The sequence below is a fragment of the Mercenaria mercenaria genome, chromosome 3 (genome assembly GCF_021730395.1).
Source record: "Mercenaria mercenaria strain notata chromosome 3, MADL_Memer_1, whole genome shotgun sequence".
Taxonomy (NCBI): Eukaryota; Metazoa; Mollusca; class Bivalvia; order Venerida; family Veneridae; genus Mercenaria; species Mercenaria mercenaria.
The window spans coordinates 97118068-97138100 of record NC_069363.1 but is presented as its reverse complement, the minus strand read 5'-3'; the positions used below and the strand labels follow the sequence as shown (position 1 = coordinate 97138100).

Below are 20033 nucleotides of genomic sequence, written 5' to 3'. Positions count from 1 at the left end.
TTACTTGACGATAATCAAAAACTAAGCAACTGTGTCACAATGAAATCACCATGTCAGTGTCGTATTAAAATTCACGTTTAGACTGGTAAAAAAATGTCTTTCATTATTTACTGTTTAAATTGCAGACATTGACGAATGTCAGGAGGGTTCTGGAAATTGCATACAAGAATGTGAAAATACTGAAGGTGGTCATTTATGCAAATGTTCTCTGGGATATAAAGGTTCCTGGAATAATTGTTCCGGTAAAATTCTTTTATTAAGAGTGATACATTTTTAATTGAACATAATTCAAATCCCATATAATTATACAACTCACTTTATTGAAAACGAACGGTGGCAGTAAATATGCATTTTATTTCTTTTTAGTTGATGCAGAAAGACACAATAAAACCGTCATTTTGAACTTGTTTTGTACTGTCCCAGACTAATGAAATATTTCCTGTATGTAAGACACAATATCTCTCATGTTGTTCAGATAATGACATACAGAAATGTTGTCTTATCATCACAAAACGTAGTTAGCTTGGTGTTCTAGTATCGTTTTAGAAAGACACAATGTAGGTTCAAAAATAAACAAAATGTCCTTTAATACCGTGAATCAGAGCTCTTTGCCAGACCAGACCGGCTGTGCTTGTAAGGAGGTCATCTAACTTGCTTCTGTGGGTGCGCTTTGAGCAGGCTGTGTGTTTTGAATGTGGCTTTACCTATTGGATATTCATCCTTGTTTTTTAGAAGATAAGTGGATCTACCTTGCCTAACTTTTTAACTGGAGGGGCACTTTGGGTAATGTTTCACCATTAAGTTGTAAAGTTGCCGTATGATCAAAAGTACTGCGCGGCTTAGCTCAAAATACTTTAATACTTATACAAATGCTTTATAAATTTTCTTTAACAGCATGTTTTGGTAATAAATTCGGACTAAACTGTAGCCAAACCTGCAGTTGTAATGTCTCGAATGCGAAAAATGCGGAGCAGTCATGCAATACTAGAACTGGCAAATGCCTTTGTAAACCCGGTTGGCAAGGCATCACATGTGACGATGACGTTAATGAATGTGATGACGTCACAATTTGTGATGAAAAGGATAACTCTGGATGTAACAACTTAATAGGGTCACATAGCTGTGACTGTCTTAGAGGATTCAAGCAAGAAGGCGGAATGTGCATCAGAGGTAAAACCAAATAAAATAAACATCAATTATATCATTTTTCTACTGCATAATGTGGTCTACGGAAGTGTTATTCTTTTAAACGCAAATTTTCAATAAGTAGATATCTACATCTTGAAACGCATTTACTCACTTTTATGTAATGGTATTGTCTTTGATACGAATGATAAATTGCAGTATTTCATTACGGCCATAATACTTTACACGTTTATTTCCAGTGACCACGCCCCCTGTAAACATTCCTGGTAAGTGTTTCATTATTATGTTTTGTTTAAATAGAGCCGATAAGTCTTATTCAGGGCTGTTGAAACTCAACTTTTTAAAAGATAAGCATTACCTTTATGTGTAATGCTGCCTAGGAATATAGCATCATATAAAATTAATGAAAACGGTTTCCTAGGAACTTGGCATAGCTTGTTTTTTAACTGCTTCCTAGAGACATAGTATTACCTAGTTTCAATGTTTAATAGAAATCCAAGCGGTAACTTTTAATACTTCTTAGAATTGTATAGGTTTAATATTATTCAAGAGCTAAGGTATTCCTTTTATTGGTACATGGTTCCTAAGAGTATAGCATCATATGTACATTTGATAGTTCTTAGCGAATATTTATGCGAAATTTTATGCGAATATGCGAATATAGTAGTATTTACCTGTATATTTAATTCTTCCTAGGAATATATGGTGTTGCCTTACAAAAAAAAGTTAATGATTTCTAGAAATATAGCTTTATCAGTATGTTCCATGTATCGTAGAAAAGTAGCTTTACTTATATTTTTAATGTTAGAAAAATATTGATACTCGTGCTGAAAAAAAAAGCAACATACTAACAAACGTGCTCGTTTTCCTTTATGGTCAACAACGGTCAACATGTTCCTCTGTGTCTGTAAGCAAATATAAATACATTCTAGTCATGCAGATGTCTTATTGCCTTCCTCTTACTTGCAGTAAAAGAAAATAATTATCTTCCTTTTCTAACATTATTCATGTGTGGAATATTTTCTTTGAATACACATGTAATAGAACTTTATTAGTCATTTCGAAAAAGTGGGACATTAAGTGTAATATCAGATTTTTTTTGTCATTTTTGTCAGACTTATATACGAAATGAATGAATATGAGCGTAATGTATGTTTTAGCCAATTTACAGGAAGAACACATGACAAATATATTTTGCTTATTGCAATAATCGGTTTATTGAAAACTGTAGGACTATTTTCAGAAAACTATATTTTTGTAAATTTTGTGACACGGTTGCAAGTGACTCTGAGAGAAGGCACAAATTTGGGTACATCGAGAGCTTATGAATCTGTCAAGAACAAGGCTGAATACGGGGTTAGTAAATCTGTTTTATAAGCTTTTTTTTTTAGACTTATACTCGAGCATGTATTATAGCACATGTAACTTAGAGCACCGTGACTAACTGAGTGTGATTAGAGTAATTGGCATACTTTAAAAGTTGTGACACAACATCATTTATATAAACAATTAAAGCATATTAATATCTTACAATACTATGAATAATATGAATAATCTCAGATTTTTTTTTAAGAAAATGTCCATGTATATTGAAAAAACAGTTATTTTCTATTTTTACCATGATATAAGTTGGCGGATTTGTGCATTCATCTGTTCCTTTTTTTCAGTTTCTACGTTTCCATGAACAGTACACGCCTAACAACATCACAGTACAAGTGTTAGATATAAGGTAGCATTTAAAGTTGTAATGATAAACCTAGCAACGGCCATTTGTTATTTTGTCAATATCTTAGAATTAAGTAATTTTTTCGAAATTTAGCGAATGCTCAGAACAACATGCCATTGATGACATTTCAGAATTTCAACAAAATCAAACTATGCATATAAAATAAGACTTTTTAAAAAAATAAATAGAAAAATATACTATGGAATGCGAGTTTGAACATGCAAGTTGCCATTTGCTGTTGATTAAATGTTATTTGCCAATTGCTAATAATTGTTTGCTACTTGCGAGCTTAGAAAATCTATTTGGCAAAAAGCTATTTGCAAATTGCCATTTGCCTATGGCTGAATTGCTAATTGCTATTTACCTGCTGCTCATTTGCTAAACGTTACATGCAAGCTGATCATTTACCATATGCTATTTACCGATGGCCACTTTACTAAATGCTACGTGCCGAATGCTCATTTGCTAATAGCTACTTTGTTATATTGCTCGTTTGCTAGTTACTGATTGCCATTTACTCATTTGCTAAATATTACTTGCCATTGCTGATTTGCTAATTGAAATTTGTCAGTTGCTATTTGCTTGCCAATTGCTGTCATTTCTTAAAATTTGTTTCAATTATTTGTATTCTGTTAAAGAAGTTTCAATGTTTATTTCAACACAGATCTCTGTGGTATGGTGCTAACCTTGTGTATTGAATGCAGGGGGTAAATGGGTAATGCATCTTAATATTTGGTCATATTTTGTCCATACAGTTAATCTGCGTTTACATTAACATTAAAACAACATATTTCATTCAATCATCGTAATTATCCTAACATATTTCTACAAATGAAAGACATATGGTGAACAATTGGCAAATAGCAATCCGCAAATAGAAATTAGCAAGTTGGCAAATTAAATTATCAAATGAGCAATTTGCAGATAAGCAACTGGCAAAAGGTATTTAACAAATGACCAATTGCCAAATACCAAGGTACAATAAGCAATGGTGAAATATGTGTCAGATAATAAATGGCAAGTATCGTTTAGCAAATGGCATAAAAGCAAACAGGTATCAGCAATTGGCTAATAGCATTTAGCAAATAGCAACTGACAAATGTCTTGTCTCAACGCGCGTCCCATAAAAAATTATACTTAAAGGACTAGAAAAACGGCAAAGGAATATATGGTCTAAATTTGACCGACCATAGACAACCAGGCGAAGTGGTATATTTGACTGGGCATGTCGAGTAGTAAGCTTGGAGTTTTCTTATTAAAGTTTCATTGCGAGCGGAATGCTTGATGCAGTTTTGAAATTCCAGGATGAAGTGGTGAATAGTCATTGAGTTTTTGAAAATATTCTCAACAATCGGTATTTTTATATTTGTTTTGATTAAACTGTTCATTCTGATATCAAATATATCTTTCAAATTTAGAATTGGAAGTCTGATCGTTAACTACTCCGTCATTTACGATTCCAAGCATTCTGATACTGGCGAAAGTCTTGTTTACTCGGCTATTGATTTGGCAGCAGGAAGTACTGTTGAATATGACGGTCAACCCGTGCGCGCTAATAGTGGTCTGTATAATAATTACTTAATTATTTTGCATTTCCATTACATTGTAAAATACATGGTATCTTTACAGTAAATTCTGCTATACGGCATACTAGACAAGCGCTGGAAAAAGGCATATCATGGTATATGTGGCATCCGTTTAATATAATTACGTCGGGATTTAATTACAAATGTGTATAAAAAACAGACAGAGATATAGTGAAAACTAATGAATAATGTTTCTATTAGTAACTAAAGTGGTTAAAATACTATACTGTGCATTAAAATTTGACCGCTTTTTTTTCGGTGATTATATGTACATGTATATGTACTAAAATTAACTTGTTCGCGGGTTTTATCGTGATAAACATTTACTATGGCAAGAGTTCGATTCATACATTTGATTTTTGTTATTAGATACACGACTAAATTTACATACTGAAAAGTACGAATTTTTTGTTAGAAATATTCGGGAACGATACGGACGTTTGTGAAATATATACCCAGCTTTTGAGAGCCTGTCGTGAGGGATATGAATGTGTAAAAGAAAATGAACTCCCAGAATGCAGGGAACTATTAAAAAGTATTTTATCCATTTATTTTATATTACTCTCCTCTAAAGTGTAGCAAATGTTATTGATTTGAAACTACTTGCTCGCTCACATAGAGTGTTTTTGCCTGCATTGAAGTCCTTCTGTCTACTATGTTCTGTTTAGAGAGAGACACACAGACAGACAAACTGACAGAGAAACCATTAAGCGCACATGTATCATAGAAGTAGGCTGTTAAACAGTCACTTAATTAAGGCTAATATAAACCAATAAATCTAGTTGCTCAAAACTGGAGTAACAAATTGATACAACAGCAGATATTATGAAATTACATTTATTTATATAATATTAAACACAATTCTATTAGAATCTCATTATTAAAGAATTCTGGAACAAGCTTTATGATAAACATGCCTATTTAAGCAAGAGTATGTTCATCTTTCAGGGAAGTACCCATCAAAGGTATGTGTTCACTTTATGTTAAGCTGAATCATTGTAATAAGCTATATTTCGTCATCGAGTTTGAAAAAAATATCATATTAGAAAAATATCATATTAGAAAAATATCATATCCTGAAGCATTTTATTTAGACCGCGCCTGGTCTAATTCATGTACGGTTGTTATATAAGGCATTAAATTGACACAGTTTGTATACTTTGTCACTCTTTTAAGCTGTAATGAATTTCGATGAATAATTCGTATTTATCTGATGATCATACAATATATGAATTTATATTTACTTCAGACATCTTCTCTTTATACTTGGGTGTTGGTACCAGTGTTGGTTTTCTTCTCGTTTGTGTCTTGATATTCATATTTTGCACTTGGACACTGCGGAAGAGGCGACAGATGTCAAAGGTCAAGGAGCGCATGAGGCATATGAATAGGTAAATGCGTGACTGGAATAGGTTTTGTTAGAATCCAGACAATCTTAAAACGAGATGTAGTACACATGTGTATCAGTCGTTTGAAAACAAAAATGCAGGACGAAACAAAGCATCATGATTTTTAAGAAAATAATCTGAACTTTACCAGTGTTCATACATTCTGTACGAGCGCTAGCTTTGCTGCTTTGCAAAGTAATAGGCTTCTTCTAAACTTAACCCTTATCATGCTGGGCATGATTGATTTTGTATTTGCGACCAGTGTAGATCATGATCACCCTGCACATCCGTGCAGTCTGATCATGATCTGCACTGTTCGCTATTCAGTCAGTATCTTTTTGGTAAACACCCCTTTTAACAGTTAATGGTACTGTCCAAACTGGAAGATGGACAAGTTCATTGTAGAAATTTAGCAGGGTAAGGGTTAAAGAAGCGGTTGAGGACAAATGACTTTGGACATAAATTATTCCTTTCTACCAAGTAGGTATGTTATGAAGAATACTAGTCACTGCCTAATATGTATTCAACATAATGAATGATAAATAGTGCATGTATATTCTGTAGCTTCTAATTTAAAGTGAAAAATGAAAATGACGGTAATATTAAGTATTCACACACATGATTTAGCAATTCAGAATTTATTATAGACTACATCGTGATAGCACCGAGCATCCTAGAAATAAAGATGTAGATGTGAATTTATGGCACAAATCAAAGATAACTACAAGACCACAACTTCCTGAATGGAATACAAACGGTACATGTCAATGTCATTGCGAGCAGAGAATCTTAAATAATTAAACATATATTTCTTTTTAGGCATTAAATAAACAAATTACCCTTTCTAAAATTCCTTCAATATACTTGTTATCATCAGGTCTGCTATCATGCAACAGATTAATCTTTTGCTCCGGCTTTCAGTTTTATTTTACGGCACATTTGTCCTCTCCTAAAATCATCTCTTCCATTTACAATTATGATGGTTACAAATAAAATCTTTCTAAGAACAACAAGATTTATATGGATATCTGGAATACACTTAAACGATGTAAGAATAAATGTTTTTCTGGCATGGTAAATAACTCGCCTAAACGGTTGACAGCAACATTTGTTTTGTCTTAATTTTCCTCATTTTATATGATTATAAACAGGTGCAAAATATAATTAATGATAGAGAATGTGAGTAAACTCGCTTACAGTAGTTATATCCTGATTACACATTTGTGGCAAATATACCAACGCTCATAAAGAAACTAATTGTTGTTTTTTCTCGTTAGAAAATCAGTGGCAAAGAAGATACCAAACTTGGAGAAGTTTGGTACTGAGTATCACAAGTCCACACAATTTTGGAAATGATGTAAGCTGTCTTTTACCTACATTTATTGATAGAAATATACAATAGATATTAATGCTAAGACCTGAAGTGACACTCATTTGTATTTGACAGTTTGACTATTTGATATTTTAACATGGTGTAAAGAAGACTTACTAAAATGTTTAAGTAAATTACTACAAAAGCATGGAAAGGACGCATATTTATTTTGCAAATAAATAAATAAGGTATTTGTTCATAATGAGGTCAGTTAAACTGCTTACTGTAAAAGTTGTAACATGCTCAAAGAGATTAGATAAATAATTTTAAAAACTAAGACTTTTTCTAAATGCGTCGTTTTCAAAGAAACATTACATAAATTGTGTATTAATTGCCTAGTGATATAAGAGACAGTAAATACGAAAATTGGAAATCTTTAATAGAATATTATTTCACATAATGTATGAATATGTAAGGATCCTTTTCCTTAATTTAGTGGAGGCATGACACATCACCAAAACAAGGACACACAATGTTCCAACATCCAAACCATTTTGAAGAGGTTTGTGCTATTCATTTTTCAATATATCTTATACATCCCATTCTCATAACTCAACTGGGCACAAGAGCAATTGTGGTCACTCACCATCCGCCGGGTACGTCCGTCCATCGTATGTTCGTCGTCTACACTTTTCTTCAAACAGCATTTCCTATCAAATTGACAAACTTCGTTTTTGGTGCGTGGCATTCTTGCACTAGATGTTCCTTGTATGGGTTCTCGTTTGCAGTTGTTTAAACGGTTCCACTCGGATGCACATCGGGGTCACCAGACAAAAATCTGGAAAGACCTCCTCTTAAACCGCTGGTCCAAGATTGAAACGTTTTCAATTATAATTATGTTTCTTGGATGAAACACTTCTATATTTGTTCAAATGCATTCAGTTCGGCAGAGGACAGTCACTGTTCACTATATGTATACAGTGTTGACTTTAAAAATCTTGTCAGAAACTGTCAATCCGTTTTTAAAATAATTTTACATAAATATTTAGAGCCTTTGGTGACCCTCTACCAAGTTGGATAAATTTATTCGGATTCTCGAAAAACATGGCCACCAGAGGCCGTGGCAACCTTTCCTTACGCGTATAAAGTGGAAACTTTAAACGTTTTCTTGCTAGAAACTGCTGACACAATTTTGAAATCATTTTACACAAATGTGTCTTTTGATTGTATTTTATAAAGACTGCTCAAAGTATTCCTATTTGCCAAAAACATTGACCCCAGAGCTAAAAGTAGAAATTTTCACGCGACATTCCCTCCTAAACCGCTAGTCCGATTTCAAAATAGTTTCACATAAACGGTCCTTCCGGGACCTTCTTCCACACGAATTCAAATTAATTGGATTTGTCGAAAGCATGGCCATCTGCGGCGCTGGTTTCCAAATTTTCAAATTTAAATTGTTTCTTCATATCAAAATTACACTTGAAGATCTTTACGTGATAAATTTTCAAATATCAATCAACCGTGAAGCAAGTAGTCCCACAATATCAAGCATTTTATGCCCTAAAATCTTTTAATTAACAAATATAACAGCGATCATATAATTTATGGTTTTATTTGGTTCTATTCTATTCTATTCTGATAGTCAGAATGGATAAATAAATTTGGTAAGCAGATTTCTTCCCCTTTAATACTCTTCTAATGAAAGTCAAATAAATATAAAATTTCACATGAATAACTTTGTATTCATCCGCCGATAGTTTAAATCAGCTGCTTTTTTGGGACTACTTACAGTTTGTTTGACACGATACTATACACATCGTTTAGAAAATCTTGCCACACCGCCACCAATATTTTTTATAATCTGTTGTTATAGTTTTTGTCTTTGTATATTGTATTTGTCTTGTTGTATTCCTTTGTGTTTGCTTGTATTGCTATTTGTCTTCTGTGTTCCTTATAAATAAGGATTTATCTGAAGTTAAGCAATAGTGTTCCCAGATTCAATTAGTTTGATAGCGGGAATTTCAGTATAAGCTCTTGGCTTATTCTTGTTTTTGTTAACATATGATTTACATTGAATTTCATATGGTATTATTTTTGTAATAATTGATTGAATATTACTGATTTCATATAAAATAGTTTGATCTTGGTATGTGTCATGCATTTAGATCTAATAAAATTCATTTGATTATTTATTCTATTTGTTGTTTTGAGAACTGGTTATGAGATAATTGCCGTTTGAAAGGCTATATCTTCTGCGCGTCAGTTGCATTGTAACATCCTAATTTGGCGCTCGTGCTTAATTTGATTCAGTCGTGCGGTGCAACCAACAATATTTTTTAAACTTTATGCTGTTTTTCGAGTTAGCTAATTATCAATATTTCCAATGACAATAAAATTTCACAAAGAAAATTGTTATTTACAGGCACACATGAATTTCGTGCAAAACGGCTATTGTGGGACTACTTACTTCACGGTTGATTGATTTTTTTTTTAAATTTTACACGTGAAGTTATAATAGTAAGACTCCTCTAGCTGGTATCTGTCTGCACGATCATAAAATAATACTCGGTAACCCTTTACCAAGTCTGTTTATGTCATTGCGGAACTTCAAAGCATACGGCCGACACACCTTAAAGCAGTTAAAACATCACGTATACTCCCCATAATGGCGAGACCACTATGACTTTGCCCTTTGGCCTACTGACCCCCAACACAATAAGACCCACATACTGACCACAGGAAATCATCCTATGAAGTTCGTGGACAGTGGGCCAAAGTCTTCTTTTTAGTTATAGAGCAGAAACTCTTTTCAGTGTCTTTTTACCTTGACCTTTGTCCTACTATACTAAGCCCGTACACAACGAGGGTTATCTACTGACCAAAGGCAACCATCATAATTATGAAGTTTCCCTCTGAATATGCAGACCAGTTTTCAAAAAAATGTGCCGGAAATATTTTTTGTTGTACCTGTTTGAGCGATAAAGGGTCTCATTTTGCAATTTACAACGTAATAAAATTAATATCATGTGTTCAGCGATATACCTACCAACAACATGAATGTGAATTTCGTTTGTGTTCAACATCTGTTAAGAGCAAATGCTGTAGCTTTATATTTCATATATACTTTTATTTCAGGAAAACTACCAAGACCTTCCTGATGACATGCTGTATTGATGTTTTATTTCTGAGATGTCAGATGTATCCCGTCCGCTTGATGCTTTAGCATAATGAAGCAATTTCATAGGTCGGTGTGGCACAAGAACAACGGAATACAAAAGAAAACCTGAACTAAAGTTTTTTTGAACTAAACATTTTTGTGAAGCTTAAGAATCTACGGATATGTTTAAAGAGAGTTAATTTGTTGTATTCAATTCTATAATGAAAAAGAGATGCAAGTTGTTCAGCTTCACCTGTTGAAGAAATCTTTTTTTCTTCTGAAAAACATTTTACATTATTTGACACTGTACATATATCATTTGATCATTATTATATGGTTTTATTGTTCTACTTAAATTTTCTGAAACATTTAAAAAACGTTTTCTAAGTATTGAATGGATGAGCTCTAAACATTGTGTAGATATCCAAGCTATAAATGTATTGGCGGTAATCTCGCCATGGGTGAGTCTTCAGTTGGAAGCTGAAGATCAATCGCAGACCGATTCCATATGGCGGCCTGCGAAATGAATATCTCATTTTGTTACCCATTACCTTTATATATCATATATAATTATTTTCTTTTTTAATTTGACATGCATTGTTGTTTAAGGTTATCCGTTTTTTGACAGCCCGATGAATTGTTTATAGTGATTGTAATTTGCGGCTACCCGACAATGAGCCGTGAACAAACCTTTACAAAATAAAAAGCTACATACCGTATCTTATAATTCTATCTGTTATGCTTACACCTGTGTGTAAACTACAGCGTGTTTTGATTGGCGTTGTCGCTTTTTGTGATTTTCTGTGTAACACCTTATCCAATATCAAAGTTACAAATCAAGATACAGTAAGTTTTATCAGAAAAACGGGTATGTACATTGCAATTAGTGATACTCCTGTGACTTTTCTCTGCGTATTTTCCCTCCTCAAAACCAGTTACAGACCATGGCAACAGTGAGCAACAAAATGTCTGTAAGATTTATTTACTAGTATGGGATTTTTTTTTAATTTCAAATCTCTTTTAGCTACTATTTCTTTGCACGACGTCCCTGTCAAAGTGATTCAGACTAACGCATCGCTATTTCTTTTGCATATTCTGAATATAGTCTCAAAAGTATGGTCATATTAACAAGAAAGGTAAAGTTAAACGTTGAAAAAAGAAAAAGAAAAAGCAAATCAGAAATGTCAAATTCAAACCCATATCGAAAGAGTTAAATTTAAGTGGTAGGCACTTTTAGAAACCACTACGCTACGGGGGCTTTTGCTTATTTGTAATGATATTATAATAATACAATTGATATTTGATACAACAATTTACCTATATTGTTTAGTAAACACCGTAGTGCCACATGACGTCTTTGTCAATACGTTTTATTCATGAACTTCCAATAAATGGTCCTACAATAGACATTACGGTTTAAAACACCGAAAAGCAAGATACCCACAAAATACAAGATACATTTTTATCATAACTATGTCACATAAAAAGGATGAAGAGCTGAGGAAAGGGAGGTAGGGGTGCGGTTAAGAAGGGCTTGGGAGGTTTGGTAATACATTGATAAAGCAAATCTATTTAAGGTCCATAATACTATACATTTTTATCTTATCTTACTCTTTTGAAATTATGTACCTGCTGTGAAAAATCTTTAGTTGTATATGTGAGCACTTTGCAGGCTTCCAACTGACAAACATTCAGAATCATGCAGGTCGAACTGATGTCTTTAAACCAGTGCATTCCTTTAGCTCTTACAAATCAAATGGCAACTTTCCGAGCATTTTAGGAAGGTAGAACTACCGACCTCAGAAAGCCAGTTGAATTGCTTTCTAACATGGATGAATTTTACAATCCAAGCAAGGTTCGAACCCACAGCGGTAGGGGCAAGTGATTAGAAGTCAGCGACCTTCATCACTCGGCCATGGAGGACTTTGTGAAGGCACATAGTTCAGTTATAGCAAATACAGGTTTGTTTAGCAGAATGTTCAGAATTAGGCCCACTTGCATTTACTATAACTGGATCATGGACAGTAGTTCACCAGTAGTTCAATACGAGGGGCGTTCAATATGTAATGTTACTTCGTATGTAGTTCCGTAACCGCTTATTATTTTAAGATGCGGTTTTCGGCACTTTATAGAGCAATTTATTGGCAACACAATGCTGTATAGATTATAAAAATCGGTAGATTCAAAGTAAAAATATAATCATTTTGAGTGAGGTGTACGCGGGTATATTGGACGATTTTATGTCCATAATATTGAGATTGTAATATGCAATTCCTTGATTCTACTATTCGACAACTAGAACTATAGTTCAATTTTCAGTTTAAACAGATAAAACAAGTCATGATCTTCACAAAAACAAGAAAACTAAAATAAAAAGTTTATAACAGTTTTAAATTGAGTGTTTATATTTTTACTCGAAAAATGATAAGGTGAGTATAATAAGCCTCTGCAATTTTGTCAGGCGCGAAAATCATCGTTTAAATTTTTTTGTTTTTTAAGTTGATACTAGTATCTTAATTCTCGATTGCGAAACTAGTTCTTACAACTTTGATTAATCGCTCTCAACACCAATTTCAGATGGAATCAACCTCGAGTTTAGATTTTTTAGTTGTGTTGTAAAATTAAAAATGCAATAAATAGTTTAAAACAAACGCAGACTCATCACAAATTGCTGTACCTCGTAGGAAAAATGATCGAATTTTGTGATTTTACAAGTTATTCTATTTTTCTGAGACTCTGGATGCCCAGGACAAACCTAAATTATAATTATGGTCCAGTATACCTGAGTACAATTCACTAAAATGATTATATTTTTACTTTGAACCTGCCGATTTTTATAATTTATATAGCATTGTGTTGCCAATGAGTTGTTCTATAAGGCGCCGAAAATTGCATCTAAAAATAATAAGCGGTTACGGAACTACATACGGAATAGCATTACATATTGAACGCCCCTCGTACACTAGGCATATCTTTGAATATTACAGAACTTTAACCCCTGGAAGCATAACACAAGAAATTACTTCTTGAGACACTATCAAAACTACTTTTTCACTTGAGATACAGTGTGTATTTTTGTGTAAACTGCCTATTGTTCATATCTTTATTGAGTAATTGATGCCTGTGTCGAATTCGGTATTAGTTAGGATCGCATGTTTGTTTAAGTGCGAAACGCCGATTTTGACATTGATTTTGTTTACAAAGCCGGTGCAAAAGACTAGTGGGTATCATGCCAATAATCAAGTTTGCTTTAAAACTGAAGAAATTGAGATGTGCGAAACTGAGATGTCAGAGAAGAGAATACATCTCTCTTAAATTTCCATTCCAGTTATCATAAATCATAGATTTTTAAGAAGTTAGCATCTTCAGATAGCATGTCATCACAAATGTACATTTTATTTTGTTCTTCACACATACAAATGGTACGTAGTTCTGGACAAAGAGAGGCTGAATTTCCCATGTAACTGGTGTTATTATGTTTTCCCTGTCACTGTTACCTTGACTACATGCAACAACAGTTCCATTGCTGGTCACTACCAGATCTCTTGGAGATTTAAGATTTCCATGCGTTATCTTTGCCTTTAGATTCCCAGTTAGAGCTATGTCATAAAATGCATTGTTATCACAATCCGACACAACAATATTGTTATCATCTCTGAAAGCTATGTAGTCTGGATAATTAAATATGCTCTTATCTTTGACTTCATATAGAATGTCACCTTTCAAGTCTAGCAATTTAACACATGTCTCATGTGGATTGCTAAAGGTTACTGCAATAATGCCATTTCGATGATCAATTCCTCTACTCCATTTTCTGACTTTCAGACTGTGACTTTCAGACAAACCTTTGATAGTTTTCACAAAAAGGTTGAATTAAATGACATAAGTGGAAAACAGATAACCTGGAACAACTCTGACATAAGGAATGGGGATAAAACGTTTTATTACAAAGAATGACATGAAAAAGGAACAAAATATTTAGAACACTTATTTGATTACAGGAAAAATGATTTTAATTCTTTTGAACAATTCAAGTACTTATACAGTCAGGAAAATAATTAATTACTAAAATATTATAAAATTACCACCAGCATTAAGCCGGACCTAAAAGAGTCACTTAAAATAGAAAACATTATATACACTACTACAGACAACCTGCTAAATAAAATCCAGACTGCAAAAGCACCAAACAAATAACTATACACCAAACAATTAAATGTAAAACTAAAACCAGAAATAAAATCAGAAAAGAATTGGGGATCTACTATTGAAAACAATAACATGAATTGGAACAAAATTTATTGACAAATTTTTAAAGCAACGATAGACACAAAAATTAGAAACTTCCAGTAAAAATTTTTAATGCGAATAGTTCCAACTAATAAGTATTTGTTCAAAGTGAAATTGTCTAGAACAAACTTATGTGATTTTTGTAACATGCAAGTTGAAAGTATAGAACATCTATTTTGGAAGTGTAATCTAAGTAACTTTCTTGCAGCAAAGGGAATATCGTGCTTTTTCAGTCTAGAATGTATAAGTTTTGGCATTTTGCAAACGGGGTTAAAAAGCAATATCATGAATTTCATGATTTATTTGATGAAATATTTTATTGGAAAATAGACAAAAGGTTCCCGTATTCAACCAGTTTTTATCCTATTTTATCAGGATTGGTCTAGAAAAAGAAATAGCAAATATGCAAAATAAACTTGATTATCACTTGAAGAAATGGTCTTTCTTAAATTTATAGTATGCCTCCTTACCACGTACAGCACTGAGACAAACGCAAAAAATATTCAAAATAATCTATTTAAAAGTAATCAAGAGCGCACATGGGTATACTCTTTATTTTTTCTCTACTTTTATTATATACAGTGTTAACTTTCTACTTAGTTTAAGCGTCTTATCATGCAAAGTCGATAGTTTTATTTATTTTTTTTTTACATACAAAACAATTTTATAAACGAAAAGCGGAAAATAGTGCAATTGTTTTATGAATCTGAAAGATATTATTTGTGTTTTGTTATTATATGATAGGTCTGTAGAATTGTACAAAAACAAGTGTAACATGTTTGTATGTGTGACATAAAAGAGAAAAAATAACTTATAATAAAAATAATAAAAAAATCGTTTTCACAAACACCAGCTTGCCTATTTCTGGTGACGTTGTTGCAATTGTTTCAGAATTAATCACAGTAACAGCCTATGGTGCAGACGACGGTTTATACGAAGACGTCATCGCATTGTCGCATACATTAAATAACTTCAGAGATCTGTTCATATGATCTGCAAGTAGAAGTTCATCACAAGATATAAGTGCTAATCCTGTTATCCAACAGTTAGTTAAATCACTGACGCTGTTACACTGTGTTTTTTCTCAAATAATCAAATAATATACCTTCTTTTCATCTATACATATTTTTTGCTTTGCGGAACACATTCCTGTATGTCTCTCGTTTTAAATCTACTATAAATTTCATGTTTCGAAGCTAAATTTTCCTCTGAAGATATTCTTTTTTCTGTTTGATATCCCTAAAGTCATCACCGGATGATATATCAACAACCAACTTTTGACAAGATTTTCGCTCAGGCTTCACACAGTCAAAGCTGTGTCGTGTGCAGTAAAATTTCACTATTTCTGTTTTTGATATATTGTCTTTAGCATTGATCACATGATCCAGGTATATCTACCGAAAAGTGACAAAAGAGCAGTATTAATTCAAAATTGCACAAAGATATTCGAACGCTTCTGTAAAGCGTTACAATTTTGTTGAGTTATAAAGAATATTTTAAGTAAACAACCTACTGAAGAATGTTCTTCCCAACAATTTCAACACATTAAGTCTCTACCAACGCCAAATAATTTTTAAAAAGATTTTATTAAAATTCATCTCTATTTTCCTGATATTATACTTCGAATAGGTAAGGTGCTTATTTAGTTGTCGGTTTAAGACTCAAAAAGCACAAAAATAGTTATTTTTTACAGCAAACAAATGTCCTCGCACTCAATCTCGGCATTAATTATAAATATATAGCGAACGTTATTTACATACACATGTATTTCGTAATTTATATGCACATGTATATTGTACACATGTGTATCGCAAATTAATTTACTTAATTAACATTGAATTTCATCGGCCGTTTTTTTTTTTTTTTGTATTTTTAAAGGTAAATATTGTTTTGCAATTAATATCATTTATTTTGTAATAATCATGAACATGTGAAATATTAAAATCAGTAGCTATCCTTGCTGACTGATTCAAAAAATGCCAGTTTCTGTATTAAAACTATGATGACATGTTCTGGCAAACTTGCATTTTCACACTACAAACTTTTGAATATACAGTGACAGATTTGTGTTATTTCGTCATTGCGTTTTTACGCAGCGACACAAAAACAAACGCCGTTATGGTACTCCACCGAACATCGCCCCGCCCGCAGAACGTCTTGATAGCGTCCCGACAAATGTTACCCTGCCGAACGTCATCCCGAAAAAGTGTCACCACGCCGAATGTCGCCCTGCCGAAAGTCGCCCCGTCTACGTCGCTGCGCCGAGCATCACCCCGCCAAATGTCGCCCCGCAAAATACCGTCTTTCGCTTTCCGGTATGACATGAGTGCGGTGGCTGATTTCTGCCATTTGTTCTGGTCGGCGGGTCGAAATGTCGAAGACACGAAAACACGGAGATCGAAAACTGCTTATTAGCCGTGTGTTTGTTTTATGATTTAATGTTATTAGTACCATTTCTTCCGAATGTCTAGATTGTAGAAATAGAGTTTGATATTGACTTTTTGCGGTTTGCTGTTAACTGTGCTATATCAATGTATTTTTAACTTAAGGACATGTAGATGTGTTCAGTATATACGATAATTCGCAATGACCACTTAATTTTACGTAGAACAAAGAAGGCCCAAAATCAGAACATTTTAAATTGTTTCCTATAACATAAATTCGTTTTAACATTGTTCGTTATAGAAAAAGCTTACTGTAATACCAATCTCTTGTAGATCCCTACTCTGCGTTTAAGCCGTCTGATTACTGAATGACTAGTTGTTGTTGTTGTTGTTCCATGGCAAATTTTGACCAATAGAACTTTCAAAATAATATTCAGATGGAGAGCTTCATTACAAGATATGATACATGATTAAAAACTGCAGAAATTCCTTTATAATTTCCTAAACATGATCGTAAAAATTAGACTATATTGTAAAAAGCCATCAAACACACTGCACAATCTTGTTGTTTCATTGTAGGTATAACCTAAAACAAAGTAAGAATACATAGAAAAAACTTAATCTATAGGATAGGCATTGGTTATCAGAACTGCTTGACACATTTCAGCTCATCTGACTTTTGGAAAAAACGATGCGTTATTATTATCATTTGATCGACGTCAGCATCAGCGTCGGCGTTGGCGTTAGCGGGTTAAGTTTTATGTTTAGGTTAGCTTTTCTCCTAAACTATCAAAGCTATTGCTTTAAAACTTGTTCACCATTGAATGCCGACATTGTGCAGCAAGAAACCTCCATCTTGCTTTTTTGCAAGAATTATGGCCCCTTTTGGACTTAGAAAATATCAAATTGCTTGATGAAGTTGTATGTTTGGTCAACTTTTCTTCTAAATAATCAAAGTGATCGTTCTAAAACTTGCAACACTTGTATACCATCAATAGATAACTCCATCCTGCTTTTTGCAAAATTTATAATCCCTTTTGGACTTTTAAAATCAGATTTCTTGGTCATGTTGTTTTGTTTATATAAGCTTTTCTATTAATAAAATCTGTATAAAGATCCTTTGGAAGCAAAGAATGCAACCAAGAAGAATAATAGCAGACTCGGCTTGATTGAGTATGTTCATGAGAGGTAATGAAATGTGCAACACCTCTCACGCCCCCAAACACCGGCTTAAGCGGGACTCTATTACACATATGTTGAATAGACTCCATGATCCCAAAGGACCAGAAAAACTAACAACACTGAATCTAAGTACGGGGAGACTTTTTATAGCCGCCACACGGCACTTAAAGATTGCTGTTGTGATAGTTAATAAAATCTGTAAAAAAGATCCCTTGGAAGCAAAGAATGCAACCAAGAAGAATAATAGCAGACTCGGTTTGATGGAGTCTGTTCATGAGAGGTAATGAAATGTGCAACACCTCTCACGCCCCCTAGCACCGGCTTAAGCGGAACTCTATTACACAACATAAATTATGTTGAATGGACTCCATGATCCCAAAGGACCAGAAAATATAACAACACTAAATCTAAGTACGGGGAGACTTTTTACATTCGCCACACGGCACTTAAAGATTGCTGTAAAAGCTATTGCTTTAAAACTTGGAGCTATTACTAGCCATTAAAAGCTGCTTCTGCATAGCAAGTACCGCAACTTTACGTTGCTTTTTGCAAGAATTATGGCCCCTTTTGGATTTAGAAAAACACAGGTAAGACAATTCTATTATATAGAGACTATAAAAATCAGATGAGCGTCTGCACCTGCAAGGCGGTGTTTTTGTTATCCATTCTGATTAAAACTTCACGCAATGCATCACAATCATCGCAATATGGAATTACCTAGTAAGATACACCATATAACACGTGTTGAAGTTTTTTTGTAATACTTATGAACCTTTTTTTTTACTTTAGTTGAAGTTATGTTTTTGCAACTACCAAGATGAATCGAAGTAATGCATTTTTATATCAAACTGAAACTTCTTTCATCAAACTTACTGAAATAAAAGATAACCCCTGGTTGCAGTTAACATAAATGTAAAGGGAAAGATCACAAGGACCGTGAGACAAAAAATGGTGTCTGTTCAGTTACTTAAGTACCCGATTGCCCACTGTCTTCAAACCTAACGGGATGATTATCTTATCTGTGGCCAGTAAATATATTCCCTTGTTTTGGGGATCAGAACATCAAATGTAAAGGTCAAAGTGACATTGAAAGTAAAAATGGTTTTTGAACCCATTCTCGGAAGAATGAGTATATTACTTTGTTTATTGTCAGTTGGTCGGTAGGACGTTCGGTAGAGCATTTGGTTTCCTTCAATAAATAGAGAAACCTCGGTCTCACAAGTGCCAAGTTTCAGAGAATGATTGCCTGTGGTCAGTAGATGATCCCCACTGTTTTGGTGTCAATAGGTCAAGGTCACAGTGACCTCGAGAATGAAAACGGTTTACTTTCAGTCAGTTCATAATCCTTTGGCCTACTGTTTTTGAACTTTATGGTTGCTCTCTATTGTTTTAAGGGTCGAGTATGACTGAGGTAAAGGTCACAGTGGTCTTGAGGCTGGAAATGTTTTCTTATCCTATCGGAAGAAGAAGGGGCATATTACTTTGTTTATTGTAAATCCGAGCTACCGGCGACGCATTACCGTTATATACATGTGATAAAAAACAACAACAACAAAAGCAACAACAGATTATTCTTATTCTCTATCGTATTCATACGATTTAAAAATTTGTGGTATTAATGAAATCGGTGTTATTCGGGTTTCTTCTTGGTTTGTAACGAGTCCCGCTGATTGTTTTCAATATTGAATAATAACGTACATTGCAGCAGTGTTTGAATAACAATTGCATCGCCACTTTATTTAGTAATTTTAAAAATGTGAATGTGAAACGAATCTTGTCACGCTGCCGTAACAAAACTTATTTTTATATATAATTCTGCCTTCATCACGTCACAGTTCTTTAGAGTACATGCTTCACATGCC

At 33.5% G+C, this 20033-nt stretch overlaps 1 protein-coding gene across 13 annotated transcripts in view; it reads left to right on the top strand.

Annotated features, from left to right (window-relative positions):
* The window catches only part of LOC123523940 (uncharacterized), a 91786-nt gene extending 80752 nt beyond the window's left edge, over nt 1-11034 (top strand). For all 13 annotated transcript variants that reach the window (XM_053539383.1, XM_053539381.1, XM_053539387.1 and 10 more), the window contains 13 exons: nt 126-242; nt 895-1170; nt 1386-1412; nt 2390-2502; nt 2814-2875; nt 4291-4433; nt 4874-4983; nt 5411-5423; nt 5708-5849; nt 6494-6603; nt 7124-7203; nt 7655-7720; nt 10294-11034. In XM_053539383.1, the coding sequence (XP_053395358.1) occupies nt 126-242; nt 895-1170; nt 1386-1412; nt 2390-2502; nt 2814-2875; nt 4291-4433; nt 4874-4983; nt 5411-5423; nt 5708-5849; nt 6494-6603; nt 7124-7203; nt 7655-7720; nt 10294-10332 (1298 nt within the window). In that variant the 3' untranslated portion in view covers nt 10333-11034. The remainder of the gene's footprint in view (nt 1-125; nt 243-894; nt 1171-1385; nt 1413-2389; nt 2503-2813; nt 2876-4290; nt 4434-4873; nt 4984-5410; nt 5424-5707; nt 5850-6493; nt 6604-7123; nt 7204-7654; nt 7721-10293) is intronic.
* Nucleotides 11035-20033: the final 8999 nt, after the last annotated feature.